A 16,307-nucleotide genomic window follows, 5' to 3' on the forward strand; every position below is an offset into this window, starting at 1 on the left:
ACACAGATTCCTAGTCTGTATATCAATGCTGCGACTACTGCTAGACACTTTGTAAATTCCCTGAGAGCTGATAAAAAGTCAAATAGCAGAATGTGGTACTGAAAAAGTGATATGTCTCCCAACAAAATCGAAGATACTTCCAAGTCACAGGAAGTATCAGGATATGAGTAGAGGCATCCTTCAAGTCCAGAAAGCATAGCCAATCTTGTTTCTGAATCATGGTGATAAGGGTGCCCAGGGAAACCATCCTGAATCTTTGACCAAATATTTGTTCAGGGACCTTAGTTCTTGGATTTCCCCCCCCCCCCCCCCTCCCCGTTTTCTTTGACACAAGTAGGACATGGAATAGAATCCCTTCCCTTCGTCTCCTGGTGGAATGTGTTCAACCACTTTGGCCTTGAGAAGGGCAGATGGGTCCTCTACAAGTACTGCCTTGTGTGGAGCAAGGTACTCTTGGTGGGCAATTTGGAGCTTTCTTTTGTCAATGTAGAGTGTAACTGAGATGGATTATTTGAGGAACCCACCGATCGAAGGTTACAAGGGGCCACCTTTATTGGTAAATACTCAGCCTCCCCCCAACCAGGTGGTCATCCTGAATGGTCACTGATGGCAGCTATGCTCTCTTGAAGGCAGTCAGAAACTCGGTCCTTGTTTTGACCGGGAAGCCGGCTGGGGTATCGTCGCATGCTGTTGGCGAGAATGAAAGTGCTGAGGCTGAACAGACTGGGCAAGAAATGTTAACTACGCCTCAGAGTAGTAAGGACTTCACTTCAACTTACCAGAAAACCTCCTAGAGGGCACAGGTGTATGCTGGGAGAGGGTGTCAGTGGTATCAGTATGTATTTTGATCAGGTCAGTGATCTTGTTCACCTTTACCCAAAAAGGTTATCTCCACAGCAAGTAGTATCTGTTAACTTCTGCTGGACCTCAGGGTCCAAATTGCAGTCATGCAGCCATGACAGTCTGCACATCACTATACTCTGAGCAGAGATACTGAACGCTATGTCAAAGGTATCAACGGCTAGAAATTTACAACAGGCCTTCTGTTTCTTGGTCAACTGATGAAGTGACTCAGCCTGCTCCTGAGGGAGAGTATCTGCCCAGTCTAAAATACTGCGCACCAGGAACCGCAAGTACAGGCTCATATAGAGTTGGTACGATTGAATACGGGAGATGAGCATTGAGATCTGATACACCTTATGCTCAAATGAATCCAGTGTCCGGGCTTCTCTGCCTGGGGGAGCAAAGGCAAAGTCCCTGGAGCTCCTGGTCTGTTTGAGCATAAGTAGGCCTTCAGAGCTGAAAAAGAAAACAAAAATAAAGGGGAAAAAATTCTAAGAAGGATACAGGAAAGATATACTTGGTACAAAAAGAAAATGAGGAACAAAGCCAAAAATCCCCATGAGGGAAGGCATCAGATGAGACCAAACCAATGCGCTAAAGAGAACCCTCAAATGAATGTGACCCCTCTTCACTGTGGAGGAAGACTGTTAGTCCTGCACTCTCAACTCAGGCAGGAAGGTACCAGCATATATGTGATGGGAGCACTGCCTCACACTCTTTGTGAAACTACACTAGGCACAGTTTTCCGCACCGGGCTCCATGGTTTGTCTATTATGGCTTGTCCTTGGAAAATGTCACTTCCAACAATATTCTCACTACAGACCAGATATCAGCATCAGATCAGCTGTGCCTTTCTAGTTAGAAGATTCTGGGCTTAAAGTGGCAGCCTAAGCCAATTCTGGCTCTATCCCACCATATTTTTGGATTTGTGGCCCAACTTCCTTAAGACAGGAAGGGCTAGGAGCTCAACACCTGGAATGGTATAATCCTAGGATTGGCTCAACTTGTTCTTTATAAACTGTTTTGTTTAAAAAAATAACTGTAATGCTAAAATTTTGAAATACTTACAAGATATATGTTATTTCCAATCTGAAAGCTTATCCATACCCTATTAATAACCTCCCTATTAATACAATGCTGGCCAGTTCTTCTACTTCTTGCCTACCTCATACCTCAAAAAAAAAAAAAAAAAAACCCACATGTAACAATATTACAGAAACTTGCCTGTAAAAAGTGGCTGCACTTCAGTATAACACATTTTAATTTAACATTCCAGCAGTTATATATACATACACTTTTGTGCACATGGCACATCTACCAGTATAATGGTCACATAACGTTGTAGCAACCCCAAATGCCTTGCTACTGCAGGAGATGGCAGCTTCATTATTTAAATATTTCCTCATTTAACAGGAAATTGACAGTTTATTCCTAATACAAGCTAATGCTTTTGTTTTCTAATATATTCTTTTTAAAGACTTTGCATTATCTTCTATTGCCTATTCCATAAAACTGGAAATTGTTTTAAAACGTACAAAATACTACATCATCATTCTGGAACAAATTTTCCCATTTGACGATAACATTTGCTTCTCTGGATTGGTTTTGTATATTCAGTTAGGTTCTTCGGTAACTTGTGCAACTCTTTGTTCCTTCTTGGGGAAGCTGTTTTTTTTTTTTTTTTTTTTTAATAAGCTTCAAATTTTCAAAACTATAGGACAGGGTTTAACATTTTTGGTTCTCACATCTTTAGCTGATCAATGAAACCCTCACACCCCCTTTCCTAAACCATGTGTCCACAGCTACATATGCCACTAAGGACTAAATTTTATAAATTGTGCCTAAAAAAAAAAGTTGGCATTAAAAAAAAAAAAACCCATGCCACTTAGCACTGGGACCCACAACTACATTTAGGTGCGACCATATACACCCAAGAAATCATTGTTAGGGCCCAATTATTGGTGCTAATCGTCTCATTCAATTATGTGCACAAATTGGGCACACAACCAAATTTTAGCAACTCATAGAATTTGGGGGTAACAACGCTGCTAGCATGGCACTAAAATTACAGTAGTACAAAGTTCTACTACTAAAGATTTCACACAAAGCTGTAATGCCAAGTACATATTACAGTGTACATATTATTGAATAAAATGACCATCTACAACATTTTGGGCCTCTTTCACCAAACCGCACAATTCTCAGCACAGCAAATGAGAGGAAGCCCATAGGAATTGAATGAGCTTCCTCTCATTTGCTGTACGGGAATCGCTAGTGCGGTTTAGTAAGCACTGCAACAATTCAGTAATGTCAGTCATTAGGTCACAGCCGTTGTCATGAAGACATGGATTGCACACTAAGGTTGTACAAATGAAGTAAAAAAACCAAAAACTTACGTTTCATTGCCATTAGTGAGCATTGCTGCTGTTCACCCTTGCACTTGGAACCATGGTTCAGTTTTTAACAGCACACACGCATATCGTCACATGCATTCAGTGCTTCTGTTCTGGGTAAAATTCTTTTGAAAACTGTCCTAATTGCCTTCAATCTGTCTAGAACATTTCTATAAATGCCTCAAAATTCAAGACACTTCTCTGCACCTTGTTTGACATCTACTTGCACCCCTTGGGGGTGTAGGCACCACTAGTTAAGAACCCTTCCTATAGGAGTCAAGGTCAAAAAGTACAAGTGACTTAAGTTTTCCTCCAACATACTGGAATAATAATGAACATAGGGTGATACATTTTCATGTCTAGTTTATCACAATTGGAAGGATATAGAACTCACAAAGTTACATACAGGCATGCTAAAGTTGTTCACTATAAAATTAACTACTGGTTTGCTGATCTTATTTTCTATGCATTAACATAGAAAAGAGGACATGTCAATTTATTTTTTGTTTTACATAAGTACATAAGCATTGCTATACTGGGAAAGACCAAAAGTCCAACAAGTCCAGCATCCTGTTTCCAACAGTGGCCAATCCAGGTCACAAATACTTGGCAAGATCCCAAAAAAGTACAAAACATTTTATGCTGCTTATCCCAGAAATAGTGGATTTTTTCCAAGTCCATATAATAATGGTCTATGGACTTTTCCTTTAGGAAGCCGTCCAAACCTTTTTAAAACTCCGCTAAGCTAACCATCTTTACCCTTTTCTTATGAAAAATCGCCAGGGGTGGACGAATGCCAAAATCTCACAAAGAAAACGGCAGTGAATAGGTAGTGAGAAGTTGGCCAGTGACTCAAGAGACCAGGACAAGAGTCTGGGTCTAAAATAATTTTATTATTAAAGACTCGACACAGACCTGTGTTTCGGCCACACACCTGCCTCAGTAGTCTTATTAGCTTGAGCACAGAGTTGACCTTAAAAAAGACCTTGTGAGTAGCAGCATAAATGCTGAAATCGTGTATCCCTGATTAAGCAGCATCCTAACCTGGAAGATCCCATGGGGCACTTCACACCTCATCTGCAGGCAAACCTTGAAGTTTTAGCACATCTATTAGCAGAGATACCTGTGGCTTTAAAAGATCAGGAATATTAACTTGCATAGCCCTCAGGCTACAAACTGAAGGTTCCAGGGTATCTTGTATAAGATTTTTAATCATCATTTATTAACACAATATTACGTTTTAACACAGAAGTTAGATCAGACAGCTGTGAAAAGCACTTTATCTAAAACTGTTGCGGTTCTGGGGAACAATGATCAATTCTGTTCACATAAGCAAACCAATATATACCTGCACAGGGGATTGTTTGAAATCCCCCTGCCCCTCCCCCCTAGTCCAATGTGCAGTTTCATAGCCTGGGCACTTTTACTGGTAAGAAGAGGGGCAGGGGAGTGGGGGAGGAAGATATGCATAGGTATTTCATTTTGAAATAACACGCATATACTTTATTACCAGTTCTAAAATGCAAAGCCTTTAGGCACAAGAGCACTTCTTTGAAACAAAAAGAGCCTGCAGGCCTGTGGGTACAAGTGAAAAATTATCCCCCTAATGGATGCTGCTGCACAATATTAGAAAAAAAAAAAAAAAAAACGGGAAGAAAATAAACTGCTTACTATATCAGCCATAAGGGGATCATCTGGGTTGGGTTCAGCCATTAGGAGCTGTATGGAGGTTAGTACGGTGGAAATGTTCAAGGATGGTCTCCATGCCCCCTTTGCAAAGCAGAAAGACAACTGTTATTTCTGTACGTAAGTCTACAGAGTAAGAAAAATCACAAAAGTGGAATGAACACCAATATCCCACAGGGAGTCCAAGAGAAGACGATGAGTGGGAGAAGAATTAGGCATGGCCCAGCACTGAATAATCTGGTCTAACTCAATTTGCGAGTGTCAGCTGCTTAAAAAAAAAACAAAAAGCGGTGAACATCAAGGGCTGAATATTGCCCCAGGTGTTGCTGGCAAATCTGTGACACCTTGAACCTTGAAGGAAAATCCCTTTTCCACTAGAACGTCCACTCCTGAAGGCAAGAATGTATGCTATTAAGCATAACAGAAAGAGGACCAGGAAAAAGAAATTGTGTATACCCCTAGAAAAACAAATGCCATCCCCAAGCAACGGATAATATTCGTATGTGATTTTTATTATTTATGATGATGACACTTGTATTGTGCTCCAATTATCTTAGTATTCAGCATGTTATACATTTTTTAAATAAGTTGATCCAGCGTAAGCTGGTAGTGACAGCTTGCACCCACATACCTTTGGTGGCAGTTTGAGAATGTCCAGGCAAATCCTTCCTGCAGAGTCAATGTTGGGATGATAAATAGGAGTCAAAAAGCGGATCTTTGGAGGTTCAAATGGATACCTGACAGAAATACATGCCAAAAGAAGCTTATCAGCTATGTACACATACGTAGAAAGGGAGCATACAGTTCCACCAATAATAGTTCAAGGGAGAAATTAGGTCTTACCTAATTCTTTCAATTAGTCCTTCCCACTATTCCAGAACCTTGGACAGTTGCATCCATCAACCAGCAGGCAGCAATAGAGAACTGAAAACTGAGCTGAGACATCTCTTGGCATCCAGTACAACCCTCAATATTTACATAGACACACAGTAAGGAGAAACTCAGAACAAGCACAACAACCTTACACTCCTTGCTAACTTTAACACTAACATGGACCCCCAATTAGTACAAAATTATAGACCTATTTCACTCCTTAAACCAGACTACAAGGTTTATGCAAAACTAATCGCAAATAGACTAAAGGACGTAATTAGTAAAGTTAAATCAAATAGGATTCATGCCGAACAAACTAATATCGGACAATACTAGACTATTCTTCCACCTCCAACAAGCCTCCAAGAATCAAGATTGCCCCATAATTGTAATGTCAATAGACGCAGAAAAGGCTTTTGACAGAGTGTAATGGCGATATTTTATTTCACAATCTAAAATGGTTTGGAGCGTCTACAGATTTTATAAATAAGGTAGAAGTTTTCTATACTTGCCCCATTGCTAAAATAATTGCAAACAATCACCTATCTGAGGTTATAACGCTTCAAAGAGGCACAAGGCAAGGTTGCCCTTTGTCCCCCGTATTTATTCAATTTGGCATTAGAACCACTTATAATTGCCATTAACTCCCATACAGAAATAACCGGAATTACTTGTCAAAATAAACAGTTTAAAATATCTGCATATGCAGATGATATACTCCTCTACATTTCGAATCCTGAGACTTCCCTCCCATCCCTCTTTTCCCTAATACAATCCTTTTCGATCTTTTCTGGATATTAAAATCAACCAATCCAAATCAGAAGTTTTGCCACTTAATATTCACACAGTACCTGATTTAATTCGACCATTCAATCTAGCATGGTCCTCTAACGGACTTAGATACCTCGGTATCGACCTGCACTGAACAATGCAAGATACTATTAAATATAATAGTGAAAAAATAAAAAGATCTTCTTCTTCAATGGCACCCATTGAATATCTCCTGGTGGGGCAGAATAGAAACCATTAAAATGATGATTTCTCCCAAAATAAACTTTATATTAAGCATGATCCCAATTTTTTTTCAGGCTTCATTCTATAAATAAGTAGAAAGATTACTGACCACTTTCCTTTGGAAATCTAAAACCCCCAGAATTTCTTTAAAAAAACTAAAAGCTCCAAAAGAAGAACTTAAGTTTTCTTCCCTGACTTCATTTTATATCATAAAGCATTTATTGCTCAGCAAGGCTGTCCCTGGTTCCCTATAGAAAAAGAATATATGCCCCTAAGGCTATGATTAGAGCAAACTTTATTTCACTCCCTTCCTTTGCAACATCTCATCTATATGACCGCTACCCCTTACAAGGTTGACAATCCTATAATTAACTTTACCAAAGTTTGTCTAAAATATCTAGATAAATCACTTGACTTACCCATCCCCTCTTCGTCACAAATAATTATCTGGAACAATCCCAAACTTCAAATAAACCAAAGCACAATCTACTGGAAATTATGGACTAATTGTAATATATGGACTATCAAAGACATGTCAAAAAGGCCAAAATAATTATCCTTTCAAGACCTCCAAAAGCAATTTCATCTTCCCAGCACTCAACATTATCGTTGGATACAGCTGTCGCAGTGTATCAAAAAAAATCTGGCCTACTGACATACGATCCCACTCAAAAACCTTCCTTCAATTCATCGAAATACTAATAAACAAAGGCCACATGGCTTCTACCATCTATAAGAAGCTTCTTACAACATACCTTAAAGCCAATTCTACACTAAGAGAGACTTGGGAAATAGACTCCAAACACAAACTCTCTAACTCTATACAACCTAAACTATGGCTATCTTTGACTAGGCCACTAGCTTCAGCGAATGTTATGCAATCAATGTATTTCTTATATCATAGAGCTGTATGGACCCCACGTAAAATGTATAATGCAAAATTATTAACAACTAACCTATGCTGGCATTGTCAAGGCAACGTTGACACATTAGTGCACTTGTTAGAATGTGTAAAAGTCAAACCTTTCTGGCAATCAATATGGAAAATTATATGTGAGATTTTCAAACTCAACATAAATCTCAAAATATCATTAATTATATTCATGTTCATCTAATATTTAACAGATCATAATAGTATACTATTTGACACATTAATCACAATAGGCCAGCAAATAATACTAGCAAACTGGAAAAATTCGACTCATCTGAATGAACACTTCTGGTGGCAATCCGTTTTGCTATACTATAAGTATGAACTGGCTTCCGCACATCTAACAGGAGCCATCAACAAGAAGAACCTAATATGGTCACCTCTCAAAGACTATATCAACATCTTGAGATGATGGACTTGCAATTATTTCTTTCCTTTGCACAATATGTTTATGTATTTGGAACTTTATAATTCTTGCTCTTATATTAAAATTTAATAAAATTTCTGGAAAAAACCCCCCCAAAAAACCACTAACCAGACAAACAAACGTGGGGACCTCATCTCTGGACAACTTGTAAAGAACAAGAAATATACACGAAGCACCATGCAAGGTGACAGCGATTACTTGACATTACTTTGCATAGACTTAACATTTCAGAAACCTCAGGCGGGCCTCTGGAATGGTGGGAAGGACTAATGGAAAGAAAGTTTATTTATTTATTTGGATTTTTGCTTACATCTTTTTCAGTAGTAGCTCAAGGTGAGTTACATTCAGGTACACCAGGCATTTCTCTGTCCCTGGAGGGCTCAAGTCACAATCTAATTTTGTACCTGAGGCAATGGAGAGTTAGGTGACTTGCCCAAGACTACAAGCAGCAGCAGTGGGATTTGACCCTGCCACATCTGGATGTCAAGACTGGTGCTCTAACCATTAGGCTACTCTTCCACTCCAAGTGGAGGACCAGTTGACCAACTGGACCAGGAGCAAATCAATCAGAAGCAGACACTGAAAAGTGTGTCCATCCACCTGCTGGAGATAGAAAATACTGAGGAGCAGCTGGACTGGATGCCAAGAGAGATGTGTCTCAGCTTAGTTTTCAGTTCTCCATCTCTACCTGGTAGTTGATGGGAAGCTACATAATGGAAGATGTCATTTGTGAACCAGGTTTAGCAATAGCAATCTGTTATAGAACACACAGCTGGAGACTGGTTAGCTAGAAACTTGTGCTTCATTCTGCAAAGTTTTCTCAAGCCAGGAGAAGTGTATATGATTGCAGCAGAGACTAGAAGTGGCATGTTGCCCAACATATATGTTTTCTTTCAAGGAAAGCAACAGATTTCTAATCTCATCTACATTGTGAAAACAAAAACATTGCAAAATAAAGCACGGTAAAGATACACAATAGGACAGGTAGAACACTAAAGGACTAGTGTAGATTTTTTTTTTTAGTTGCACAGTAACATTAAAACATATTGCAAAAGATCAAATGTTAGTACTCATGGGATAAGGAAAATACAGATCATCTAGTTCCATAGTTTCCACATCTTTTGACGGTTTGCTCATTAATATATCTTTCAAGTATTTAAGCATCTTTATCATATCACCCCTGTCGCCCCCCTCCTCTAGGGTACACATATTCAGGTCTTCTTCTCATGTGTCTTCTGGTACGGAATCCATACCATTTTAGTTGCCCTCCTCTGAATCACTTCAAGTCTTTTTATATCCTTAGTAAAGTACAGCCTCCAAAACTGAACACAGAACCCCAAGTGGAACCTCACCAACTATGTACAGAACCATTACCATTTAGCTAGTTATGCCTCTCTATGCAGCCTAGCATACTGGCTTTGGCCATTACCTTGCCACCTTGAGATCCTCAGACATAACTCCCCCCCCCCCCCCCCCCCAAGGTCCCTTTCTCCTGGTCGGTGCACACCAGCCTCTTCGAAATCCTTAGATATCACCCCTCCCCCCGGGTTCCTTTCTCCTGGTCTGTGCACACCAGCCTCTTCTTTGGATTTCTGCACCCACACATTACTCTGCATTAAAGCTTAACTAAAGAGCTTTAGCGCATGCTTCTAATTTTGCTTCTCATGTTTACTCCCTCCAGGGTGTCCACTTTTTTTTTTTGCAAATCTTTGAGTCAACCACAAAAAGGCAAACGTTTCCTCCTAACCTTTAGGCATATTGCTTCCAAAGACACAGAACAGAATTGGTTCCAGAACAGATTCCAGAGGTTCACTACTAATCTTTCTTTATTCTGATGGGGCAGATGATGAGAAGCAAACGCGGGCGCTAGAGGTCATTAGCGCTGGACTAGCTCCCGCATTTGCCCTAGGATCAGAGCCAGCAAGTGTGTGAAACGAGCTCGCAGGTTCTGATTGCTAACTGTGTGCAAAAGAGGGTCTCCTGCATTCCTCCCAGATGATCAGCAGGCAGCACAGCAAACAGGGTGCTGCTCCTGCGGCAAACACTACGTCACCTCACAGCTGGCATTAGGTTTTGCCAAGCAAGTGGGAAGAATAGGGGAGACCAGTAAACCTTAGCCCTGGTGGTCCAATGGACTCCAGAGATCCCTCACCCCCTTAGCATGTACCCCCCCCCTTGCTAAATACAAGGGCTGGAGGTCCAGTGGACATCAAGGCCCCCTCACTTCCCCAAACACAAAGTGCCCCCCCCCCCCAAACACCAAAAATACTCTGGTGGTCCAGTAAGATCCTCGACAACCCCCTGTCCCCAATGCTAGCCCTGGTGGTCAAGTGGTGTGGTTCCCCCCCCCCTCCCTGAACCTAATCCCCACCCCTCATACCTTAGAATGAAGGTGGGAGTGAAATTAGCCTGACCATAGAAGGTAAAGAATAGAACTTGTTTAAAGTTAAACAGTAAAAATTATAAAGCAAGTTGACAAGACTTTTCAGGTAAATTGGACAGAAGAGGAAGGCCAGAAGTGGAACTGCAAGACTCAAATTCTGTTCAGTGTTCACAAAAGAAAATCCTGGAGAAGGACCACAGTGCCTGTAGAAGTACATGTAGGAACTGAGTAGATACCACACCATTCATTAACAACTTGCAAAAGAGAAAGTGGACAAAGCCATGGGGCTAGAGGAGATGCATCCTAGAATACTGAGAGAGTTCAGAGAGTTTCTGGTGCATCTTGCAAAGGATGTGTTTAACAGACCCTCGGAGAAGAGCTGATGTACCTCTTCTTAAAAGTAGTAATGGAGAAGTGGGAAAACTACAGACCAGTATGCCTGGGATCCACTTTGAACCGTGAGGTATTAGCGGAATATAAGTTACTAGTAAAAAAGGCCTGTTTCTGACACAAATGAAACGGGCGCTAGCAAGGTTTTCCTCGGATGTGTGTATATTTCCTCGGATGTGTGTATATTTGAGAGAGTGTATGTGAGAGTGACTGTGTGTGAGAGAGAGAGTGAATGTGTGAGTGTGTGCGAGAGAGAGTGAGTCTGGGTGCAAGTGTGTCTGTGAGAGAGTGTGTGTGCAAGTGCGTATGTGAGAGACAGTGTGAGAGAGAGAGAGTGTGTGTTTCACACAGATACAGTGTGTGCGAGAGAGAGAGAGAGTGTGTGTGTGTGTGTGTGTATGAGACCAAGAGAGTGTGTGAGTGACTGTGTGACAGAGAGTGAATGTGATACAGTGTGAGACAGAGTGTGTGATAATGACAGGGAGAAAGACATTGACTGTGAGAGAGAGAGTGTGTGTGTGACAGAGATACCCCCCCCCCCTCTGGTGTCAGGCCCCCCTTCCCTCCCTCTCTCTGGTGTCTGAGCGTTACTGTGCAGGACGCTGAGCTCTGGCTGTGCTTCAAGGAGCTGAGCAATCCTATTTAATAGAATGCACCTCCAACATTCTGAAGCTGAGAAACCTCGTGTGGCTGGTCACTTCTGCTTGTGACGAACCCGGAAGTACGTGATGTCAATTCAGGAGATGGATACAGAGAGCAGGAATGCCTCAGCCATGCAGTCAGCTTCAGAATATTGGAGGTGCGTTTTATTATATAGGATTCTGTTAATGTTTTTAGGCCTGGGGAGAAGAGAAATAATGTGTATGTTTCAGGGCTAGTATGCACTAGAAAAGGGAAGACCTGCCAGCAGTTTTTGAGCACAGAGATAGAGGACTCAATTTCAGCCAATATCTAGTCATGCTCACTTGCATATAAGTGCTGTACAGCAACATGGGAACATCTCACCATAGTTAATTTTGAAATACATACTAATATGCTGTTTGAAACAATTTACATGATATAAATTTCAGCCTATGAAAGCTACTTTGCTGCTGGTTAAATCTGAAGCTTTAGCCAACTGGACAAGCAGATTATTTCAACCTACTTTAATTATGTGCACAGGGTGCCTTAAAAGGTTTGGCAGTGAAACCTCTTACCTTTCAGGAAGGATCACTTCCAGGCTGAAAATTCCTTTTTCATATGGGGTATCAGCACTACCCAATATTTCTAAAGAGAAAATAAAATTAAACACAAAAATACCATTCAGAGTGTACATTAATTTGAACTGGCTTATCAGTTTTATGAAGGTGCTGATCAGCTTCTTGGACGCACTGCACACTTGTTCATATTTCTGAAGGCAATTTTCAAAAGAAATTGTGTGTATAAAATACATGAAAGGTTTTATGCACAGAAATAGGGCTTTGAAAAACTGCCTAACACAAATGTTTGTAGAGGCAATAGGCACACGTGTACATGGGCATATTGGAAAGGCATCCCCTGTAAGCAAGTTTGAAGTAGAGTAAAGATGTAAAGATATTTCTGAAGACATCAAAAAAAATTTTTTCACAGAAAGGAAAGGGAATGGGATTTGATATACTGCCTTTCCATGCTTAAAGTCAGCCCAACTGTCACAAGTACAGCACAACACAGCCCCACACGGTGAGTCAGGATACCCCACCTGCACCAAGAACTACAAAGCCCCCAAACGGTTCCAAGTCAAATTTTAGTTGGATTTATTACTGCCAGCTGCTCCCCCCAAGCTCAGTCTGTGCAAGTCTTACCCCAGATGAGGTCTCATTCTCTCCAGTAAATCTCTTTCACTTTCTCCAGTAAACCTCTTTTCTTTATTTTATTTTTTTTAATTAAAGATTGTGCTGGAGAAGGAGAGCTCCACAGGAAACAGGGGAAAGGTGACGGGAGGGAAGAAATAAATCCACAGGGCAGCAGATACAGGGATCCGAATACCTCCAAATATGACTCTGTAGACTCAAGCCATCCACAACTGGACAAGCAAAGCACTCAGAACCAGAGGTTAAAAATGTGTCCATCCACCTGCTGGAGATAGAAAATACCAAGGAGCTGGACTGGATGCCAAGAGAGAGAGAAAACTGTGCATGCTTGCTGTGTTGGTATCAGCAGCAGTATTTTGATCTATCAGCCATGCTTTAGGTGCAGCAGTTAGGCTCTGGATTTCTACAGTTGGTGGGACTTGGAGCTCCCTGCCAGCTAAGGTCATTTTAATTGGGGGGGGGGGGCAGGCTAGAAGAGGAAAGGGGTGACAGAGGAGCATGGTCTATGTTTATTTTAAAAAAAAACCCTGCTTTTTTGCTACTCTTGGTTAATACCTAAATCACAGCGATGTACAATTAAAAATAAACGACTAAAAATGGAAACGAAACTCCAACAAACAAAAAAGGAAAGACTCAGCCACTCTTAAGAGACAAAAAACACTCACACCATTGAAGAAATAGATACCATCAATAGTAGCATGGGTGCTGTTGTCTCCCATCAGGCAGCACAATAAAATCACCAAATGCCAAGTTTAACAAGTAGGTCTTCAGTTTAGCTCTAAATGGTCTATAAGAGACAGCAGGTCAAGGTAAGTTGTTCCAAGGGTGGGAGCCAAAAAGAAAAATGCACAGTCTCTTGTTGATTCTCACTGGGCACTGATAGTCACAGTAGTAGCAATGTTTTAGATATGTTGTTGGCTGAGGAGACTAGGAGCATAAGCAGGCTGCCCAAGGAATCAGAAAACAGGGGGAGGGGGAAGGCAGGTTTAGGGGTAAAATAAGCAGATTTCTCTTGGTTATAAGAATGAGATGGCAAAGAGATATACAGGCAGCAACATCAGTCAAAGAGGCTGAGATTTGGGACTGGATTCCTGGTGAAATATTCTTGACACAGAGATGTTGACCTGAAATTCATCAGGTTCAACTTAAAGGTGTAAGACAGAGCCCAATTCTTGCCACAGAGAAGGGACAGATACATACGTGCTCGTAAATCATCCATCCGGTTGTCATGTTGCCAGCATGTGATTCCTGGGGGTGGTTCTGTGGACAATAGGTGCAGTTCCCGCTTCAGTCTTGAGATTTTTTGCATTTTCCTGAAATCAAAGAAGTTTCATTTAATAGACTACTGTTTGCCTTTTGAGAACCAACCACCTTTTCTAACCCACTGGTATCTTCTTCAAGTTAATGTCATATATACAAACAGATATCCTGAACCATTGGTTAGTTTTAATACACACAACCCACTCGCACCAGTTAGTTCAACTGAAGCATGAAACAAAGTTAGGTCGAAACTTAGATTGTAAACTCTCTGAGGACAGGGTGTATCTGAATGTATCACACCTTGAGCTACTACTGAAAAAGTGTGAGCTAAATCCAAATAAATAAATAAAACCAAAAATCGATTCATTTGGAAAATCTTGTAATTGGTTTCCCACCTATAGGCCAGGAACAGCAGAGACATCAGTCCCATGGAGAAGGCAGGAGGGCTCAAAAGCCAGAAGAAACAGACAACTACAGGCAAAGTTCTGGCACAATGTTCTGCACCCTGAACAGTATTTTATGCTCACAAATGTGGGCCATAAATAGCTGTTCTCTTATAAAACTACAAAGCTCTCAGTGAGTTTAAGCCATGACTGCACAGTGGCTGAATTTGGCCCCTATAAGTGCACTACTTACCATAAGCTTCTTTATTTGCAATGGCATTTGTTCACCAACATGTATGTTCTATCACCTTAAAACTCAACATAAATCATGAATAGGGGCCAAATTGAAAATAATGTAGGAACTAAGGTACCACATGATTGAAACTCACTAAAGCAGCTCTCTTCCTCTCCCCAGGGTAGCTAACTAACTTCAGACTGTCAGAACATTCCGCATCTTGGTCCAAAGTTCTCTTCTGTCTCAGATAGACTACTGTAATGCAGTCTATGCGGGATACAGGGAATACATCTTCAAAAAGCAACAAACAAAACAAACTACCTCTGCGTGTCTGATCTCAGCACATCCAGATACAACCGCACATCCAGATACAACCATGCCATACCACTGCTGCAATCCCTGTAATGGCTACCCATAAGAGAGAGTGTTTTTCAAAATATGTGCTTTCGTATACCAGGTCGTCTATGGCATTGCACCAAAATATATGTAGCCACTATTTGAGCTACTGCTACGAAATTGCAAGGAGAAGCTGAGAGACCACCTAATTGTCCACTTCCACAGCTGTAAAAGGGTAGTCTATAAATCACTCCATACCGCTGGCTTTCCATATAACGTGGCCAAATGGTGGAATGCATTGCTCAAAGACATATGATACGACATCACCTACTAAGTTTTCCTAAAAAACTGAAAACATTTTTTATACAAGAAATTACTGTTGATAAGATACAACAAATCTGAGCTGCAAGCATCCCTGACAATCAAAACCTGACAATTCCACCCTCTCCCACCCTGGATCTATTCACTTACCTATGGGCTTTGTGCCTACTACCAAGGAGCAGTCTACCCTCCACTAGATCTCCTCCCCTAATCTTATATCCACAATTCTATTTGCTCACTGTCTTATCATGCATCCTTGACCTGTATTTGTATATCTGCTTTATTTTATATAAGCCACATAGAACAGAGTTTTCGACTCAGATGATTGTGGGGTACAAATCCAACAAAAAATAAATAATAAGAACATGTTGATCCAGTCTTGGTTAACTTCACTACCTCCATAAACTTCTAGTTCTGGTGTTCGTATTGATTTCACTACAAAAACAACAAACTGGAGAAGCCACAGTCACTTTACCCTCTACTAATCTACATTGATCTTTTAACAGATGTGGAGGCGTATTCTCAAAGCAATTAGACATACAAAGTTATATATTTATTCAATTAGGATTTACCGCCTTTTTGAAGGAATTCATTCAAGACGGTGTACAGCAAGAATAAGTCAAACATAAGCAAGACAATTACAGCAGTAAAAATATTCAAATAAAGTATGGCACAGTATGCTATATTACAATGGGGCTCATTTTCAAAGCACTTCAACTTTCAAAGTACCTTAGTAACCTATGGAACTTTGTAAGTCTACGTGCTTTGAAAATACACCTCCACATCAACACAATAAAACATTTTAATAGACAGCATAGAATTGTAATATTAATATTCTTTAATTAGGTACGTCAGCAAAGTGTAATACTTTCTAAAAAATAAAAAAACAAAATCAATATGATTCTTAATTATATTCCCCAAAGTCCTCCCATTCCTATTTTTTAATCTGGGGTGAGCAACTTGCAGGCTTACAAGACCATAGGAAGTACATTCAGGAAACATT

At 40.6% G+C, this 16,307-nt stretch overlaps 1 protein-coding gene across 2 annotated transcripts in view; it reads right to left on the reverse strand.

Annotated features, from left to right (window-relative positions):
* Nucleotides 1-16,307, reverse strand: part of UBE2T (ubiquitin conjugating enzyme E2 T) — a 30,749-nt gene that overhangs the window by 12,353 nt on the left and 2,089 nt on the right. The window contains exons 2-5 of one of the 2 annotated variants that reach the window (XM_030220582.1): nt 13,970-14,086; nt 12,137-12,206; nt 5,554-5,659; nt 4,908-5,006 (exon numbers count right to left, since the gene is read on the reverse strand). In XM_030220582.1, coding sequence (XP_030076442.1) covers nt 4,908-5,006; nt 5,554-5,659; nt 12,137-12,206; nt 13,970-14,078 — 384 coding nt within the window. In that variant the 5' untranslated portion in view covers nt 14,079-14,086. The remainder of the gene's footprint in view (nt 1-4,907; nt 5,007-5,553; nt 5,660-12,136; nt 12,207-13,969; nt 14,087-16,307) is intronic. The other variant, XM_030220581.1, reaches the window with a different exon arrangement.

Source organism: Microcaecilia unicolor, chromosome 12 (assembly GCF_901765095.1).
Source record: "Microcaecilia unicolor chromosome 12, aMicUni1.1, whole genome shotgun sequence".
Taxonomy (NCBI): Eukaryota; Metazoa; Chordata; class Amphibia; order Gymnophiona; family Siphonopidae; genus Microcaecilia; species Microcaecilia unicolor.